Genomic DNA, 21,210 nt, shown 5'->3' on the forward strand with positions numbered 1-21,210 from the left:
AGTTACAGTTTGTTGTTCGGCATGTGCGTGACTGAGTCACATACATATTATCGCTTGTGGTGAAGAACAGAGAAACAAAAACAAAGACCAAAAGCGGATTGGTGAGTGTTTTTCATGTTGATAACACACACACACACATGCCGAGAAAAATAAAATAGTGGATGCGGGTTGAGTTTATTTCGTCACGACTTCTTTACATGTCGAACAGGAGGAAGAGAAAACGTGCCGGAGAACATACCATTTCCAGGCGGAAGAGACAATGTATCGCCCTGTAAAATATATCATAAATGCTTATTTATGTTCAATTTTTGATGGGAAATGGTGAAATGCGTGTGCGTGCGTGCGTGCGTGCGCGAGCAAGCGAGCGAGCGAACGTGCGAGACGGGTATCGCTTGCTTGAAATATTTGTCGAATTCAATGCGAATGTTACGCAATCGATGATTTGGCGATATTTATGTCACCCATACACACACACACACACACACACGCAAATCGGAAAGCAGCATGAGTGAAATCTGGTCGATGTCAGGTAATTGGAAGCTGTTTTTCAGTTGTAGATCCACGCCATGCTACGCCAAGAGACAAAAACAATTCATACATTTATTCAGCTAAGGGACTTAGGATTCCATCGCTCTTCTTTCTTTCTTTTTTTTTATTAAGCTTTTGGGTGAAAAATTCGATTCATATATCTGTCGAATTTCGAAAATCAAGTAAAATACATACAGACATTTCGCGAGTTTCTCTCTGTCGCTCAGAGCCGCAGCTAGACAGCTAGGCAGCGTGATCGATTTCATAGCAAGTACATTTTGCCGATAAATAAAATGAATTGCAAACAATGTGCACGAACTAGCAACGCTTCTTATTCTGTTGCTGCTGTTTTCCACAATCGATGGTGTGAGCTATTGAATAGCTCAAGAATAACTTCTATATTTATCTGTTTGGTTCCTCTTCAATGTGCTTTTTCGATTTTTGTTGTTGTTTTTTTTGTTGTTGCGTGTGTCATTGGGCTTCGTTATCGCAATGAGTATTGCGAACGTGTCATTGAGACTTGTTATCAATGTACGCCTCATGTGCACGCTCACACTCACATCAGCAATCGAACAAAGTTGAAGATGATAAAAAGAAAAGAAAAAAGAAGACGAAAAAACACACGGAGAAAACGTTTCACCGTGATGATTCGAAGGGAAACGAACGAACATAAAAAATCGTCACTTGATCGTTCATTACGTTTACACCCAATCATTTATTTTGCTGTAATGCGAAATAATTTCAAGTTTATTTGAAACTTCACTTCTGGGACAAATCCACACTCATCTTTCACACTGTTCTTGGGAACACACACAACACCCAAATGCAATTCTCATTTGCTTAAACGTGGTTCTGCTCAATAAATTTGCCATTTTCTTTCTCTCGACAAAACATCATCTGGTTCTCACTTTCTTCGCTTTTTTTTCTTCTCTCATTCTTCTTCGTTCTCAAAATGCAAACTTCTTTCCATCCATCCGTTGTGATCAATTTTACATCCATCTCTGTCGCTGGAAATAACACGTTCGTCATGGATTAATGTTGTTCTGCTACTACTATTACTACTACTATTACTACTGCCACTATGTTTGGATGGGGCCCGCGTGCGATTATCAATTCGCGCTATAGAAAAATTCTACAAGCCAGCATTCGTGCAAACAAAACCGGCCATTTTATTTTCGTTGGCAGTGACTCTTGGGGTGCAAAATCGCACCCGGTACGTGATCAGGAATTTGCTGCAGTGAATACGATTACAGTTCTCCCACAAAGAACCAATCTTGACGGTAAGTTGTTGTTGTTGTTTTCTCTCTCTCTCTCTCTCTCTCTCTCTCTCTCTCTCTCTCTCTCTCTCATATATATTCATTGTTATCGTGTCATAGTGGGATAAATGTGCAAAAATACATATGTGTTATGATTCTGAGTCGTTCTTTCGTTTGCTTACTACCACCACCACCACTACCAATCAATCGTATTTATTCTCGGCTCTTCTACTAGAACACACACACATACATACACACAATGTGAACAAAAAACAAATGCGTATCATATTTACTTTGACTACATTATTATTGGGTGGTAATATTTTATTCTCGATGGAATACCATTTTCCGCATAATTTCCCGTAATCGAATGAAAATTTCAAGTAAATAAAACCTGATCAACGCATCATTACTCGCATTCGCATTTGGTATAAATGTTAATGCTGCGCATCACAAAACAAAGCCTTGAAACATTTAACCTGATTATTTGTAATTTCATGAGATTTTATTCATTTGATTCGCTTTTTTCGCTCGCATCACCAACACCGCCGCTACCGCCACGCGCTCGCTCGCTTCACTCCACTTGTTACCGTCGCTGCTGCTGCTGTTGCCGTTGCTATCGTTGTTGCTGCTGCTGCTGCTGCTGTTGCTCTTATTGCTGTTTGTTTCGTTTGTTAAGCTCGTGACAAATTGCAACTATTTCCGAGTGATGGTTGGTGCTCCATGCTTGATATAGCGTGCTCCTCTACCTACGTGTATCACCTGCATTTCAAACGAGAGACTCTATTTTTTTTTGTTGCGTGGAAAAATTACGGTCTTATACAAAATAATTGACTCTTTATTATATGCCAACTATATTGCAAAATTCAATGAAATAATTCGACCGCGATTAAAGGTATAGTTTGGTGTGGTGCGCACCATTTGCGCTTTATGTTGTGGTTTTGGTATATAGTTTGGGCTGAAGGAGGCAACGATGACGTCGTTGGGTGGGGAAGGCAGCAGCATGCAGCACTCTGCCACCACTGATGCAATAAAAGAATTTTCTAATTTTATAAATTGCTTAAGCCCCAGCGGCAATGAACGTGGCGCACGTACGGTGAGAGCGAACAAGCGAGCAAGAGAGAAGGCAAAGACAGGGAAATAGAGTGAAAGAGAGTGCGCTACGTACAAACGGATTTCGAATTTACAGCCTTTAATCGTTTTAAATTATTTGAGCGTTCAATTCGTGAGTCGATTTCGATTATATGACTTTTACCAATATATATATAAGCTCGAATGCAATACTGCACTCAATTCAATGTTGCTCTTTTTCGAAAATTCTCACACTCTTTCTCTGCCTCCCTCGCCACCTCTCCGTTTCACCCTCTTCTTCAACTCACCCATTTTTCTCTCTCCGTGTTAATATTTAACAAATTGGTAAAACGTATTTTATATACAATTTCCACAAATGTCATCATCATTTTTCGCCGGTGAGCGCTCAAAGGAATATTTTCCGCAATTAAAAGTAATTAAAAGAAAATCTTTCTCAGTATTTAAGTAGCCTTAACGGCACGTGTTAAAATTGTAATGTGTATGTTGAAGCTAGAGGAGGAAAAGAAGAGGAAGAGAAAAAAAAATTGAATGCTTTTATCCAAGAATTGAAAGTTTTCACCGTATCTCTCCGCCTCCTCTTCTCCAGTCAGCCGGCATCGAATGTTGGCAACAGAAAGCAGCAGTAAGCGCCAACATCATCAACGGCCATATGTGACTCGGTCTTATTTCTATGTTGTGTGTGTGTGTGTGTGTGTGTGTGTGTGTGTGTGTGATTGTGAGAAAGATCTGAGATTTTTGTGTGATGTTACTTAAAGCTGAGCGCCGTCAACATGTTGATTTTCTACATGCATTTTAGCTCAATTAAAATTGCCTAGAGAGCTATATACACAATTTCCTTTTATGTTTTCACATCTCTCTCGCTTGGGAAAAGCGAAGAAAGGCAAAATGAGCGAAAGAAGACGACTATTTTGTTTGCGTGTATTTCCGACATTGTACAACACTCGTCTCACGCCCAATATTATGTCGTGCTGTTTATTCGCGAATTAGAGTTTTCAACGGAGAGAACTCAATGTCAGCCAGCAGTAGCAACAGCAACAGCGGTAGAAATATCGTGACTCGCCTAAATGTTCCCTTTTTTGTTTGGCATTTTAATTAATTTGTGTAATCAAATCTTATTTGCTTTTATTTTTTCATTTCAATTCACGTTACTTGAACAACAACAACAACAAAAACAACACACAGGATTTGATGAATACTATAAATCATTGAGGCCACGCCTAAGTCCTGAAGACTGTACCCAAATGTTTGTCAATAAACGGCATCCGCGTGATCCAAAATTACAGATCAATTGCCGGAATATCTGGTTCAACGAATTCTGGGGCCAACATCATAAGTGTAGTTTTGTGCCGGACGAACGGTTGCCACGATGCACGGGCAATGAAACGCTCACAAATTATGAGCAGGAAGGATTGGTGCCTTTTGTCGGTAAGTGAATTTTTCATTGTGTACTTTGGGATCCGTGAGATTAGGTTTCAGCGATGATAACATTACAATGGAATTGGTCATCGAAAATACCTGAAGCATTTCTTTTCGATAAAATAGATAGCGCAACAGTGAAGCAAGGGAAAAAAACGAGAATGGAGAGATGCTCTTCACTATGGTATCTACAAACATAAACATTCTGTGAACAATGGTGTTTCATTGTTGTTTCACATTTATTGAAAATGAATAGAAATGCCTTCGTACCATTTTACCGTTTACCTTCCGTATTTTACGGTATTTTAGAAACGAACGTTTTGCCGTCGTTGTCATTGTCATTGTCATTAGATGCCAAAGACAATGTTTTTGCTATTGTAAGGTGTCACCATATACGAAACGTATGCTGTTATTGGGGTAATTGGTTACAGCAACCATATCTACCTTTAATCGGTTTTCGACAATTAAGATCCTATCGTTGTATCGTTTGGGCTGCATCAAAGCCCATTCTCCATCTCTTCTTCCCTTTCTCTTGTTCTCTCCTTCGATCCATTATATCCGTATTGTATTGCTTCAGTTGAGTGTGTGACTTTGAGTCTCACCGCCATTTCACTTTAGTAATTATAGGTTCGGTAGCATATATACACACACACGAAGAGAGAGAGAGAGCCACACAGCTATGGAATGAAGAGCAATAAAAAAAAACTATTCAAATATGTATTATATAGCTTAAGCGATACATGACTCTTAGTGGTTCGATGGTACTTACAAATAATTTCGATTATAACTATCACCATTTTAATAGACATTTGATCGTTCCACTCGAGTTACTCTTCAACGAGTTGAATAATTCCCTTATAAATTGGCGCAAAAGCTCTTGTCACTCAGAGCTTTTTTTCCCTCCTCTCGTCATCTCTCTCTCTCTCTCTCTCTCTCTCTCTCTCTCTCTCTCTCTCTCACTCACTTCAGCATGCATTAAGTGTGCGTAAAGTGAAAAGTTGAAAAATATTTTTCAATTCGTCAATGTGCACCAAATTAAGCGGTCGAAAAATGTGCGAAAGCATGAACGTGTGTGTGACGGGCAAAAAGAAAAAGAGAGTTGATGTTAAACACTCGAATATTGGAATGCAAAATTTTTGGCATATTTTTTTTTCTCGCTCGTTGTTGGCGTTAAGTGATGTGGATTCTGTGAGTGCTCAAACATAAAACTGTCTGTACTATGTCGATATTTGTTAGTATACACACATTTAGTGTATGAAATTTGTATTTTTTCTTCCCTCTCCTTCTCTCTCTCTCTCTCTCGTGTCCCTTTTCCGTATACGCGATAATAAGAATGCGATTTTCCTGTGTAGTGAGCACCAGATTGGAGGAAGTGCACGAGATTTTTTGCATGCAATTTCTCATATTTTACTCTCACATTTCGGACCGGAAAATGAGTTGGCTTGAGAGCTGCCGAGAAATTATTTTTCGAGATGAAATGTGTTTTATGTGTTTTTTTTCTGTCTTTGTGTGAAAGTTGTGTGTCACATACAGTCACTGTAACTGAGAATTGTTGTGTTTGTTTTTTCTCTTTTTTCCCACTCTATGTGACAGTTGACGCAGTGTACGCGATGGCACACGCGCTCCATAAAATTATGAAAGAGAATTGTAAAGATCTTGAATTCAGTCAATGTGATGCACTGCAACCAGGTATGGATTTTGACATAATAAACTACGATTGCCAACATAATAATAGAATCTTATAAACGAACATATTATCTTAATAACGGGGAAAAAACGTGGAAAAAAATGTACATCTAAAATAAATGGTTATACTCCATGATGTAGGTCCCGCCGGTCCAGATTTGTTGCGAGCCATCCGTGATGTAAACTTCATCGGCATGCAAGGCACACAAGTAAGGCATTAAGCTGCAAAATATTCACGTTTTTTTTTTCTTTCGACAGCTGATCGAAAGCAAGAATTGATTATATAAACATTTTCGTTGTCTTTCTTCTCTCTTTCTCTTCCTCTTTTTTCTGTCGCATTTTTCTATCTCTTTGACAGATTCGATTCAATAAGCATGGCGATGCATATGGTTACTACAATATATATCAGTATCAACGAGCTGGCAAAAAATATGACTACATTCAAATTGGAACATGGAAAGAGTCGTAAGGCCGTTCGCACAATATTCACTGTCAATTTTTTATTATTCTTTCGTTCTTCATTCTCGCTCGTTATTTGACGTTTATTTCAAAATCGGATTGTTTTCTCTCTGCTGTGTGTTCTCTAGGTTGGATTTGCGCAACGAGACGTTGCGGTGGGAGAATGATGATCAGCCAAAGTCCATTTGCTCCGAACCGTGTCCGGCCGGCCATGTGCACAACCATCAAGATCAATGTTGTTGGTCGTGTGTTAAATGTCGTGAAGAGTTTGAGTTCGTGAAAAATGACACGTGCATATCATGTGAACCGGGATATGCGCCAAACGAACGAAAAAATGGCTGTGATAAATTGAGAGCCGAAGTAATTGATTGGCTGAGTCCGTGGGCATATGTAAGTGTAACCAATTTTCAACTTTAAATAGAATAAAAAGCGCACGGAGAAAAAGGTGTATCGAGAAAAGGTCACACAACATATGACACAATCAATTTCTCTCTCGCATACACACACACGCAAGCAAACCGAATTTGATTCATTCAAATTCAGTTGTCATTCGTGTGGGCGCAATAAATCTGGGCCTAAGTTTCATATGTTGAATGACATTTTCCCTTGAAATGAAATGACCACTTGGCTTTTGATCAAATCAGTGGGAGAAGAGGAGCAGGAGAAGGCGTGGGTGTGGGGAAATCGTTCACATCCAAATGGCATGGACAAAACATCTTTTCATGTCCAATGCAGAGGATAGAATATCATTAAAAACCATAAATGGGTAATAAAGTAACGGTTATGTTTGTTCTTTTATTTGTTATAGGTGCCGTTGATATTTGCCAGTGCCGGCATATTGGCTACAACATTCACTATTTGCGTTTTCATAAAGTAATATATATATTTAATTTTGATTGCTTCCAATGCCTGTTTGGCTCTCGGTTCTACCGTCAGCCACCCATCACAAACATCTTTTCACCATTTGTTTTATTCGTGTGTTTCGTCTTCTTTCTATGTTTTCGTTCAATAGATTCAATCACACACCTGTTATAATGGCGTCTGGACGTGAATTGTGCTATGTGCTTTTGACCGGTGTTTGCCTGTGTTACGTAATGACATTTATAATATTGGCAAGGCCAACTGTGATACGATGCGCATTGCTGCGAGTTGGCCTCGGTCTGTGTCTGTCGCTGTGCTACAGTGCGATTTTCGTGAAAACCAATCGAATCTCTAGGATATTCAATTGCGGTGTCAAAGCAGTGTCTAGACCTATTTACACATCACCAATATCACAAATAGCAATTTGCCTGTGTACGTGAGAAAATGTCGAATGCAATTTCATCATATATGGCCTGGTGTTGTTCTTTTCTTTTCGTTTTTCATTTTGCTTCTTCTTTATTTTCTTTCTTACCCCAAATGGCAATGAAAATGTGTAACGAAATCTTTTCCGCGTTTCTTTTTCTCTGATTTGATTCTTTCGTTATTTGCTTACTTCTGGATTGACAGGCATTGTATCGGTTCAATTAGTGGTATGTATATACTTACAATACTTTTATGCACAGTCGTTCAACCTGCGTTCGCAATTCTTAAAAAAATCTGGTTTTTTTTCCCTCTCGAACCAATTTTTCTTCTCGTTCTCACCAGGGCACCGCTGGATGGTTAGTATACGAAGTCCCTGACATCAAGGAAATTCATCCGCAACCATTAACCGCTGTACTGACGTGCAAGGTGTCAACATTTTCATTGATCATGTCGCTTGTCTACAATATGGTTCTGATACTCTTGTGCACACTGTATGCATTCAAAACACGAAAAATTCCGGAAAACTTCAACGAGGCCAAATACATTGGTTTCACCATGTATTCGACATGCATCGTGTGGTTGGCATTTTTACCAATCTACTTTGGAACCAATAATGATTACAAGGTAACGTATCTATGCTTTTTTTTCTCGCTTAGTTTTTTTTCTTCTCTTTCTTCCCGAGCAGCGGCAGCACTGCTCGCGTCGAAGATACCCATATCCAGTTAGAGGAAGATATGCGATAAAAAAGCAATTGTCAAAAGAGCAAACACATTCACGTGGGATTTCCAATCGTGTCATGAAACGAATGAATGGATTTCACTCGAATCGAAGAGAGAAATGTACTTTTTTCTTTCTTATTTATTCTATGAAATGGTGAATGGTTTGCACCTCATTTACGAAATTTTTTTTCTCGCCATCTCATGAATAAAAATCGCTCCCATTCGCGAATATATGAAATTGTTCCCAAGAAGAAGAAGAAGAAGAAGAAGAAGAAGAAGAAGAAGAAGAAGAAGAAGAAGAAGAAGAAGAGGAAAAAACCATCAAACATGGGATAATCCCTGAATGTTTTTTTTTCCTTCTTCACCACCAAGTAAAAATGAAGTGAGAGGCCATTGTATGGCTGATATGTTCTGAGAACATCGTTCATTTCGTCTTGTTTTTTTCCTTCTCATTCGCATGATAATGCATACCTTTCAATTAAAACTTTTCGCACCGCATCAAGTGCTTCGAAGACATTTGTTGCTCGAGTTTTGATCAACTGATTAAAAGTGATTCGTTCGTTTGTTGGAAATGGGTGGGTTAAAGAATGAAGTGGAATGCAATTATCGAAGCGCGTACGTATTCGAGCCGCACAAAAATTGCCCAGCATTTAATTCACAAATACCTCAATTTCAAACAAAACACACAGATATTGCTTTTAAAAAGGGATCAAAACTGTTTTCTCGTTATATATGCGCTTCTCTGCCTCATACTACTTCTTCTTTTTCTTCATCTTTTTTTTTTGCTGGGAATTCAAGTTAAATTAAACTCGCAATTGGCCATAGTCTTCCTGTCTTGTCATTGAATGGGCGATTGGGTGAGATGGACGAAAACGACGGGAGAAAACAGAGATAATTGAAAATTATTCATTGTATTTCGCATTAATGCAAAAACTTTGCTGAAAGCTCCTCAATTCATCATCCTCTTCACCGATCTTCTACCACTATTTTCGTTTTTGCATCGCATTCTTCCGCGTTTTTTTCTCTCCCTTTCTCTCTTTCTATTTTCATTGCTGTGTTGTTGAATGCGCTTTGCGTGTTGTTATTTCGCTGTAGCTTTAGCTGCCATTTGCTACTGGTTCACTTTGCATCTCATCGCTCACGATGACTCTTAGACTCTTAGTGAGCAACTTCAATTATCGTATTCATAAATTCGGGCTTTAAATATATATTCGGGTTGCACGCTGCAACTAATAGAAAATTCAATTTAAAGAGATTATTACCATTTACATGGCATTAAATTTGTATTTGTCTCACCATTTTTTTTTTGATCTAAATAAATTGATGTGGAAACAATGGCAGAGTGATGGAGAGAATGAACGAAAGAAAAACAAACGACGAAAACCACAACAACAACAAAAGCCAAAACTAACAACAAACAAACTCTTTTTCTATCTCATTTCAGATCCAAGTGTCCAGCATGTGCATGTGCTTAATGATTTCGGCAACAGTCTCATTGACATGTCTGTTCCTGCCAAAAGTCTATCTGGTGCTATTTCAACCGTACAAAAATGTACGCAACGCCACTGGCCTAAGTGTGAATCGGGTACGAGTAAACTCAGTTATTATCTAGGGGAATATTAACAAAATTTACTAAACTAAAAAAGTGACTGAACAAACAGAAAAAAAAATCAAAAGACTAACTAAAATACACGTTCACCGAATGCCGCAGAATTTCAAATAGATGCGAACATATTCTCTCTCTTTTTTGTCTATCATTCGAAGAATTACGGTAGCCAATTGTGTTGTTCATGTTTTATTCAAGATGTAACGAAGGCAAAATTGTACATATTTTGCCAAATGCCAGGCAATCGCATTACGGGTTTCTCGCAAAAACCATACGATTCGTTATAAAATCTCCGTCATATTCTCATGCAGAGCGAAACACACACACGTAGAGAGCGAGAGAGAGAGAGAGAGAGAGAGATAGGAAGATAGAGACAGACAGACATCGTGAATCCGTAGAAATCCAACGAGAAAATCTGCATTTTAACATTTTCACACAGGTAAACAACAACATAAAGCCATTTTAACTACGTTGGCTTCGATACGTACAATGGACCTGATGTTAACAAATTTCCCTTTCGCACACATTCAAACCCAGCCGTGTCTATTTCTTCATAATAATGATTGAATTGAAGCCATACACTGACGACCCAAATGACGAAGAAATGTAACGAAGAAATGAAAGAAAATAATAATACGATTTTCATGTTTTTGTCAATGTGTGATGACAAGGAAAAATTAAATCAGGCCATATTCCCTATGAATTTGACGAGAAAAAGAAATTATCTGTTGAGAAATATGGAGGAGCCGACACACATTTTCTATTTATTTGGAAAATGAAAACTGTTCATCTTCGCCTTCTTCATCTTCTTCTTCTTATTTGGAAATTAAAAGCTATAATGTATGTGTGTATTTTCGATCGGGTCCAGATGTGACGCCCACATTGACATATTCATTGGATATTATTCAATGGAAATGATTAGAAACAAAAAACACCATTAAATTAATCGAATTCACTGAACAGTATCCCAGTAGACACATCAGAAGATACGTGAGAATGAAAATTCTAACACACATGGCGGTTGACTTTGGGTTTTTGTGATGTCCCTCTCCCTCTCATTCACCCTCTCTCGCTCTTGTTCTCTCGTAAAAATGTGCAATATTAAATAGTTCCATTCCAATGTGTCCACAAAAAAAATTGACCATATCTTAACACCCTTTGTGTGTGCGTGTGTGAAAATTTAATGATCAAAATTTCGATTGTACATCTTTGTAAAGACCAGCCTCTAATCGTACGGATGAGTTACACTGAGAGGATAAAATACACACAGCACATACACACAGACACACATACAAACCCAATCCGAATGCAACCGACAATATCTTTGCGATAAAATTTTCCGAGAAATTTAAATGGATTTGTGAAACATGAAAATGAAGAGCCATAGCGACAAGTCAGTATTAATGTCAGAAATCAAGAGTTGAGGTTTGCGCTTGAGATTTTCCTCCGTTTCCATACCGATTGAAACTGATTTACTATGGTTTCAAAAGCTTACGATCATGAATTGAAATCATTATACTAACAGCTTAATCATGAATGATACCGTTGAACATGATGTAGCTTTCGTACGACATTGAAAATGTGTGTGCGTGTGTTGGCATCGATTTTGTAAACTGAAATCGAATCCAGTTAAAGGCATTTGAGAAACTTGTGGTTTCTGCTGCTATAGAAAAGATATATGTACGAAATTCGATATCTCAACCGTGGCCTCTCTATCCGGCCGATATACAACTGTCACCACAAGTTCTGATTTCGAATCTATCGTTTATTAACGTAGACTCTCTCTCTCTCTCTCTTTTTCACACACATGCATACGCTTACCTATTATCTGTGTAAACAATGTTGATATAAGCCCCGAACGTAAACCAAATCGATGTTTGTTTATCTGTTTAATGTTTTTGTTGTTTTTTTTTTATTCTTTCTAAATTTCCATTAACTTTGTAATTAAAATAAAATTACGCAGAGCATTGTTTATAGTTCGGAAAATGTTTGTTTTGTGAAAATTTGTTTCAGTTAGCAGCTACGGACTCAAACCGCCAACCGAATAATATGCGATTCTCGGGAACTCGCAGCCAAACCTTTTGTCACTCAATGACATCATCAGCCATTACAAAATCCGGATCAAGTTCACGACTCAGTCACCGAGTTGTAAATAATACGATGGCAAGTGATGATGCCGTCGACATATCGGTTCAAACAGATCAAGAGCAGCAACCGCAACAAATTCAAATCGAACCACAAGGTATGACCGCATCTCATTTTTGTATACGTTTGCTCTCTTTTTTTCTGTGGCGTTTTTTTTCCATTCTATTCTTTTCTCGCACTCGTTGTGTGCGTATCGTTATTATGCATTTTTGTTATATCTGTATTTGATTTGATTGCGATAAAGCGGAAATTCAATGTGACAAAATCAATTCGATTCCATTTCATGCACACAGGCAATGCTCAATTGACAATATCTGCAGTAGTCGATGCTGCAACCGAACTACCGTGCTGTAGCCGCACACTAACTGAAACTAATCAACCACATGTAGCCAATAACGAAGGTCCTGTGACTGTAGCGAGTTCACCATCATCACCGCCACCATCATCGTTGCTGCCATCGACACCGACAACATCGACGACGACGACGACACCGACAACAATAATGGACGTCACTGCTGCTGCCGCCACCACCAAATCAATGAAAGAAAATGGCCATAAATCCATTAGCACCACCGAAAACACTCATAATACCGATGCGTCGGATAGCATTAGTCGTGTAAGTAGTAGCAATAGCGTACACAACCAAAACAGAAAATCGTCAATAAATCTAGAACCAGGCTTTATTGAGACTATCATGGATGACTACATCAGAAAGACAAACTAAACACGCCATGCATACATACGATCCCTCATCCGACACACACCCCACCCACTTCGACGGAATAAAATTCGTGTTACGATAGAAACTTCGAAAAAAGAAGGAAAATACGAAGAAAATTGAAATAAATAAATTTATATAAATAGATAAGAGAAACAGAGGAATAAAAAAGAAGTACGAGACTATTCGAACAAAACAAAAATCAGAAGCGCAACAATTAAAAGCTCTGTTAATCGCACACATAAAATTACTGGATGGAGTGTTTTTGTGATTTGAGGCCATTTTGAAAATGTTATTATTGAGAAAGACAAACACATCCACATGTTTTTCGCATGGCCTCATGTGCCCCCCTAGCACACACATATACACACACACATCAAAGCAATTACAGGCTACTCTAATAAAAATAGGACATTTATCGATGTCTCTCAGACCGAATTAAAAACAAAGACGAGAGCGAATAAGAAGAAAAGAAGAGAAATAAGCGAAGAAAAACAAAACACAGTCGTAAATTCTATTTTGAAAACATATCAGAGAGATAGAGAGCAAGCTGCCCATCTCGCACAAAAAATACACAAATTCAAAAATGTTTAAGACGAAAAATGGCATTATCGTAATCGTAATCGTGAGTGTAAGAGAGAGATAGACACACACGCAGATTGAAAGAAAACAGAATTGAAGAGCCACCACACAAAACCCACCTACTCAACACACACGCACACTCGAGATATATTCGGAGCGTATTGTGAGCTTATCTATATGTGCATGATCTAGTTGAATTTTTGTTTTGTCTATAACATATTGAATCGATTCGATTCGCTGACATTTGTATTCGACGTGATAGTGTTTTTCTCTTCTACTCATCCCTCTTCCTCTCCCCCGCTCCCTCATACCACCACCATATCCCCATCCTCCTTCGCATTCCATCTCGAGAAGGAAAAAATAAACAATAAACGAATGAGAAAAACCAAACAAAAGAATGTCACCACATGTTAAAGATAAAAGTATATTTAATTATAGATAAATTTAGACTGATAAATAGAAGAAACTTGACGCAAAATCGCCACCCTAGATAATCAAAAGAAATTCAATTGGAAATAGTGAGAATGTTCCGAAATCGTGCGCGTGTTAGATACAAAGCAAAGAAAAAGTGAGAGAAGAAATCACTCGTAATAATATTAACACATTACCACAAAAATCAAAGGTTTAAACATAATTAAAAAAAACAACTCAATAACAAGCGACATGCAAACGCTTATTATTATCACTATTTCTGATTCGGATTACATGCGCGCGCGCTCGCGCGTAACTTAGACCGTAAATTATATATTTTTGTTCCTGTACAAATGAAAATGATTAATATGTGTCATTAGCACAACAACAGATAGAGAGAACCTCACACAGAGAGAATCTCTTTGTCCGAGAGTAAACCGATAAATAATCTAATAGTAAATTATGTTAATAAATCCAAATGCCCGAGGCGATAGAGACCGACGTTAACAAATAAAGCAAGTAAAGTTTTCTGTTTCAGCTTGTTATTCGGCGAAGCAGAATGGGAAGCGAATGTCACCCATCCAGAATTAGCCAATAATTACTATAAATATCATAAAGAAAAAACAAAAATTAAGCAATTGTTACTTTCCCCCACCCTCATACTCCCCGAAAAAAAGAAGAGTCACAAATCGGCAAACCGCTCTGAATTGCCTACGTGTGTGTGTGTGTGTATTGAACAAAAAAAAATCACTTCAATTCAATTGATCAATTGATCTCTGCTTACGTCAAATTATTTGGATATTTAAAAAAGTAAATGTTAAAGGAAAACCAAAAAAAAAAAAATTAATGCAAAAAAAACAAGATTTAAATTAAATTTATTGATACCAACAAAAAAAAATGTTCGTGTTATAAGCGATGATTACTTGTATAGTGAAACAAAAAAATTTAAACATTTACCACAATCGACCTTCTAAAGGTCGTTAGTTCATTTTAAGAGAACATTTAGCACACATCAAATTTAAAGAGAATATATAAGTGGACAAAAAAAAATGCCAAAACAAATCAAGTGAAGAGACTAGCACAAATTGTATTTACGTTTTAATCTTTGTTTATTTTCAATGTAAAATGTATGTTTATTTGATTGTTACCTAATATATTTAACACCAGACATTTGCAAAATGTCAGGTTTATCTCGTCATATGTGATGCGTACTGCATAAAAGATGAAGAAGAAGAAGAAGATCTAGAAGGAGAAAACACACACATACAATTGCTCAAAAACATTGTCGTAGCGTATCCAAGCTCGATGGCCTTTTTGCTTGTGTTGTTCAGATCCATTTTACGGTTTAATTTAATCAAACTATTAAAATAAATTAAATTATGATTTTCACGCTAAAAACTATGTATATTCTCCGCTGACAACTTGTCTGCACTTGAACAACTTATTTTTCTGTTTTTGCTCAAAAGCCCTTATTTCGGTACAAATTATCCTTTCGAGCTGAATCGGTCACCATCGACGGCGGCAGCAGCAGCAAACGGCAACGGGCCAGTGAAAGTCAAATAGTTGAAGACCGTAAATTAATTATTCATCGTATTAAATTTCCCTTGTGAAATGATTTGGTGTCACTGTGACGAAGCGGCCCAATACCCGAATGCCCAAATGCCCGAAACGATGGTCTCGCTCGCTCTAACTCACTCACTCTCTCTGTGTGTTTCCTTCCATTTGTACATAATTCAATAAAAATTAGTTAGCTAGATTGACACGTGAATTCCATGGTCAATCGAATTGTCCCTTTGTTTCCTCGTTAAATATATACCAAATGATTGCTTCTTCTGGGAAAACGGCATGGCACAACTACTGCGAGAACGAGAGAGAGAGAGAGAGAGAGAGAGAGAGAGAGAGAGAGAGAGAGAGAGAGAGAGAGAGAGAGAGAAAATGAGTGAGATTGAGTGTATCGATTGTCAAGTGTCCGTTTAGAGCTTGAAGCACATTACGAAAATGTGTATGTGTGTCTAAAGACACTATTGCATTACTTTTAAACCGAAATGAATGAATAATACAAGTTGCCCAAGGAATAAACAAAATTTCGATTAACAAAAACTAATTCTCGCCACATCATACACGCACCACCGGTCCAAAAGACCGATCCGATTTTTTTTTATCCTCTGCAAATATGCTTACCCCATACCGGACAATAGAAAATTTTCGACGAAAATCCGTTATTGTTATCTCCTCCGTTGTTACTACGTTGTAATTTTCATTCATTTTTGGGGCTACAAGTAATGTCAACAAGTTTATGAAAATGCCAATATTCCCACTGTATATACAATACAAATAAATATGAATATATATGAGATACGATAGTAACAAAAAAAAACAACAACCATAATGTAGTTGAACATTGTGCTAATTTTATTTAAAAATTACATGACATACTGTTGCTGAATGCAATTAAAAACAAAGTGACAACCAGAAATTTATGTACAAAATGGGAAAACTATAATGGATTTTAATTTGGAATATTGTATGCGTGTGTGTTGGACACGTAGAGCTGTCGCAAGCTCGTGCATCTTCCGACACACACACAGCTAAATGAAATTCGTATTACTTCAGCTGTATTCGTTCGTTTCGAATGGAAAAAAAGGGAAACTTTGGCAACTTGGACAAAAGCCGGATTTACCGTTGGTTTGAATTCCAGACGTGAATTTATTTCGATCTTCTTCTCTTTTCGTATGTCCGAAAACGGCAATTTTTAACGAAAAAAAAAAACAGTTACAATCCCTCTCGATTGCTGCAAGAAGAAAAAAAACTAACGGACGGAAAATCAAACAAACTGTTTATTATATTTTCAAATAATGTCGAATCATGTGAATATGGATTTATTCAAATTGTATTTCCTCCTTTCGTTGCTCAGTGCAAACACCCATTTCGTGAATCATTCGTTTGAATTCACACACACACACACACAAACACCAAGCAAAATTCTATATTAGTCGCACCGACTGGCGTTTTCAACGTCAAAATGGATAAAGACGAAGAGAAAAAAGCGAAAGAAAAAGCACGTAATCAAAGTCGACATGTCTTGTTTCCTTGCCGTTCTTACGGACACATACACATAAAATACACGGATACAACGAAACATTTCATTCTTGTTTGTTTTTGAACATGCAATTTTGTAGCTCAAAAATACATAACAGCATTTTGCACACGATTCAATGAATGTCAATATCTAGAGATTGTGTGCACACCGTCACACATTCTCTGCGTATATGGATACGATAATACGTCCTATTCGAATCCATAAAAATATTTTTTTTTTTTTAATTAGACAATCTCTGATGCTCTGAACAACCTTATTGAATAAGATCTCAATTCATCAAATGACAAAATACAAAAAAAATATACAAAATCATCGTAAACAAAATTTTAGTTGATAAGACAGAGAGAACAACATGAAAAAGAAATGAAAGAAAAAAAAATATTTAGGTGAAATAAAGTCGAAAGAAAATGAATCTTCCAAACATTGATAAATGAAAATACAAGAAGAAGAAAAAACAAACACATACATATAAATACACAATAAATTCCACCATTATTAAGACAAACACAAGATTATATAGATAAATAGATGATAAATGAGGAGAGGTAATTGATATATGTGTAGTGCAACTAAAAACAAAAACAAAAAAAACACGAAATAATCCTATTTATTGACTCCCTCTCTCTCTCTCACAACAGGAAGATACTCATAAATTTAGCATTTAATCGTAATGTATTCTCAATGAGTCTGAATGATTTAGTAAAAATTATTATGAAACAAAAAAAAAAGTCAAATATAAATAAATTCTAGTTTAACAAAAAAGAAATAAACAAAATTTACAAAAGTCCATTAAACAACAACAACAACAAAATGAAATATATGTTTAGCATTATAAATTAATTGTTAGAGATTGTTCCAAAGAAGACAAAGAAAGAAAAATTCTTTTTAACTATGTTTTGCTTCAATAGATTTAGAAAAGTGCTTTAACAAAAACCAAAGTGAAACTATTAAACAAAACTGAAAAACAAAAATGTCAAAATCGTTCAGCCCATGGTCCTTGATTTCCTTATCCAGCCCCTTATTGTTCGAACTTTTATCTACTTCAATACGTACGATATTCCCACTTCCGGAGCGGTTACATCCACAAGATAAACAAATAAATAACCGTACTTCGTCTCAAGAAGCATGCCGAGATTTTTTTTCCACACAGAAAACTCTAACACTTTTGCATTATATTTCATCGAAATTAATGCTTTCCGAATGACACAAGGTCAAAATTTACTTTCAACAACGGTCCAACATTTGTATTTGTATTTGTACCAGTTTCATTTGATATTTACCACGTTTTTTTTCTATCTCTTGCTCTCTTCATTTGAATCGACGTAATACCCATCTCATAACCTCTTTGCACATAATTTACCTAACAAATTCATTATTGTTGTCAGCTCTCAGAACAAGAAGAGAAAAAAAAATGAAGAAAAAATAACATAATTTTAATCGATAGAAGACTGCTTTTTTATACATGTACTCAGATTGTACACTCGATGTTAATAGGCACACAAACAATATATAAAACGATGATGATGATGTTTTTTTTTTGTTTCCTGTTGAAAATGGTTGCATGAAAATTTACTCCAATCAAACTCCCTCCGGACAAACAAAAATGGATTTTGCAAACAGACTTTTTGCCCCCAACCAACCAACCAACCAATCGACAATTGTGTGTCAATCAATTGCAACTCCAACTTAAAATTTTAATCCAATATTTTTTTTTCGTTCGTGCGTTCGTTTATTTGTATTTCAGTCTGTGTAACGGGCGAATATGTTTGAAAAAAATAGCCTCTAGTTAGTTTGGACCATTTTGGCATTATATAGCGCGACAATCTGAGTGCAATGAAATATATTGAACATGCATTCACCCAACGGCAACATAAATGACACACACACGAAGTGTTTTTCGATCCTGATCAGTCAATGCAAACATTTACTTTTATTATAGACTTTATATAAATCGATCTCAAATGCACTCGGGCCATTGGTGAATCGAATGATTTAGCGATTTATGGGAGAGTACATTTTTCTTCTTTCTTTTAAATATTACGTTTTAATTTACATTTCAATTTATTGCATTTTATTTTTTTTGCTCGTCAATCGAGCAGATGGACAAAAATACGAGAGATAAATGTAAAATTCATTCGGCTGGGATAAAATTTATTATTTAACATGTTATTTATGGGACTGCACGAAAAACCGTTGAATTTAAATATACACAAATATTATGTCAATTTTTTTTTTATCGCGATTTTTCCACCTCTCTTGTCGAATGAAGTTTATTTTTGTATTTCCTATTCATTCATTTTTTGTTTTCATATTTTCAGTAAATAAATTAAATATCGTAATACATGTAGATCACCCTAAACAGGGCGGAAAACCTAGTCAATTCAATTGTACCTTTGAATAACGTTTTAGCATTATCAACCAAAACAATTAAAAAACAAACGAAATCAACTTTATCATTTAGACAAAACTTATTTGATATTGATACTTACTCAGACCCACGAAGGATAACGCGCCTCATAAACTAAACGAGGCCTCATGTTAACACCAGTGTTTAACGTCATTACCATCATAATATTGATTTTAATTACTTTTTTTCTTCAAAAAATTCATTTATAAATAGTGCTACCATTGATTGCAGTAACTTTCAATTGTAAGTCAGAATAACCTTTTCTTGCCTAATTTAAAGATTCCGTTGAAATGTATCCCATAAACCACTAAGTCATTCGTTCGATGCTGGTTGAAAGTGCACCAAAAAAGAAAATGACATTGTAATTTCTAACAAATCAAATGTTGTTTCTTTGTCGACGAATGTATAAAAAAAAATCGTTATCTTATTGTAGACGCAATTTAGTCAATGGTCAACCGATTTAGACGAGTAAAAAGCATCTTGAGTTCGAATGGATTTCTGAGCTTTTGATTTTATAAATGAAAAAAAAAAATTATTCTGTTATATTTTCGCTGCTATGTTCGGAACTCGCGAGTATCGACTGGCTGCTCTATGCCGTCGGCATTCTTTTGTTGTTTTCTAATTCTTCTCTGTGAAAACAACTCAAAATAAGCAGAAAAAAAAGAATAAAAATTAAAAAAAAAACTCTAGATAATGTTAAGAAGAAAAAAAGAAATGTTTTCAACGATGAAAAATGTAGAAAATATTATGAAATAAAACGGAATGCCAAAAGATTAATCTAAAAGAACAAAAAAAACGTCTTTGATTTTCTGATTACACCAAAAGGAAAACACATGTGGATTTTTTTTCAGTTTAACTTGTTGTTTTTTCTCTTTTCATTTGGTCTTAATTCGTAATTCAATAACATTTTGTTTTAATTTACATTAATGATTTGTTTTCTTCTTGATTCAACGGGGATGCTCAAACACAACGCTCGTCGTTCTACTTTTTATTTTTATTTTTACCCGTGAGGAATTTTCAATTCCTCTCAACTTCATTTACTCTCTTTCTCTCTAGGTTTATCATTTACTGTATTTTCTTTCTTCAATACGTTCATTTTCCTATGGAAATAATTTAAACCAAGAAGAAATAATCCAATATGTGACTCTTTTTTTGTTTGTTTGTTTGTTTCTCTTGTTCAATAATATACAATGAAAATATAAAAAAAAAGAAAACAATACAATTGTCCGTTCAATGATCACTTTCCAATTGGTATTGGTACTAAAATCTAAATTTCTTCATATTTTTCTGTTTTCATTTCTTCAATAAATTTCTCTTTTGCGCTCGATGAATGCGAGCAGACCAAACCAAACCGGAAAAAAATGGGTTTTCTTCATTCCATTGGTAGTATGTCGTCGACCTTGTAAAAGGATGGCACAACACATTCAACAAATATATTGCTACAATCAGCAAAACCAAGTAAAAATATGTACACACAAAAATATTTTGTTACATGAGAAAAATTCATCTCTTTGATCTGACCTGTGTATAAGTTTGAATGATGATGTGTTGAGATTCATTCTCATGCCATTCTATTTGAATTTGTTCCTTCTGTGGTTCACTCTTATTTCGTTTTTAGCACTACATAAAATGTAATAAGTGTCTATTTGCTTGGTCAAACGGTATAATATATATCATATTGAACCCAATTCCAATGAAGGAAATACGCGCAATGAGTTAAGACGTCTGAGTTTTTCTCATTTTTTTTTTCTTCTTCAAATTTACTAAAAAATCTCAGCGAACTATTACTGTTTTTATGAGT

General features: G+C 36.1%; 1 protein-coding gene across 1 annotated transcript in view; it reads left to right on the forward strand.

Annotated features, from left to right (window-relative positions):
* LOC129574544 (metabotropic glutamate receptor 8) overlaps positions 1 to 20,527 on the forward strand; it is a 75,356-nt gene extending 54,829 nt beyond the window's left edge. Inside the window, exons 8-20 of the mRNA XM_055456639.1 lie at positions 1,654 to 1,808; positions 4,059 to 4,301; positions 5,886 to 5,981; positions 6,120 to 6,187; positions 6,337 to 6,443; positions 6,566 to 6,827; positions 7,246 to 7,310; positions 7,450 to 7,730; positions 7,926 to 7,948; positions 8,064 to 8,345; positions 9,885 to 10,025; positions 12,060 to 12,288; positions 12,485 to 20,527. Of these exons, the coding sequence (XP_055312614.1) occupies positions 1,654 to 1,808; positions 4,059 to 4,301; positions 5,886 to 5,981; positions 6,120 to 6,187; positions 6,337 to 6,443; positions 6,566 to 6,827; positions 7,246 to 7,310; positions 7,450 to 7,730; positions 7,926 to 7,948; positions 8,064 to 8,345; positions 9,885 to 10,025; positions 12,060 to 12,288; positions 12,485 to 12,915 (2,383 nt within the window). The 3' untranslated portion in view covers positions 12,916 to 20,527. The remainder of the gene's footprint in view (positions 1 to 1,653; positions 1,809 to 4,058; positions 4,302 to 5,885; positions 5,982 to 6,119; positions 6,188 to 6,336; positions 6,444 to 6,565; positions 6,828 to 7,245; positions 7,311 to 7,449; positions 7,731 to 7,925; positions 7,949 to 8,063; positions 8,346 to 9,884; positions 10,026 to 12,059; positions 12,289 to 12,484) is intronic.
* Positions 20,528 to 21,210: the final 683 nt, after the last annotated feature.

The sequence above is a fragment of the Sitodiplosis mosellana genome, unplaced genomic scaffold (assembly GCF_009176505.1).
Source record: "Sitodiplosis mosellana isolate CC-2019 unplaced genomic scaffold, AAFC_SMos_1.0 Smas_scaffold_6165, whole genome shotgun sequence".
Lineage (NCBI taxonomy): Eukaryota > Metazoa > Arthropoda > Insecta > Diptera > Cecidomyiidae > Sitodiplosis > Sitodiplosis mosellana.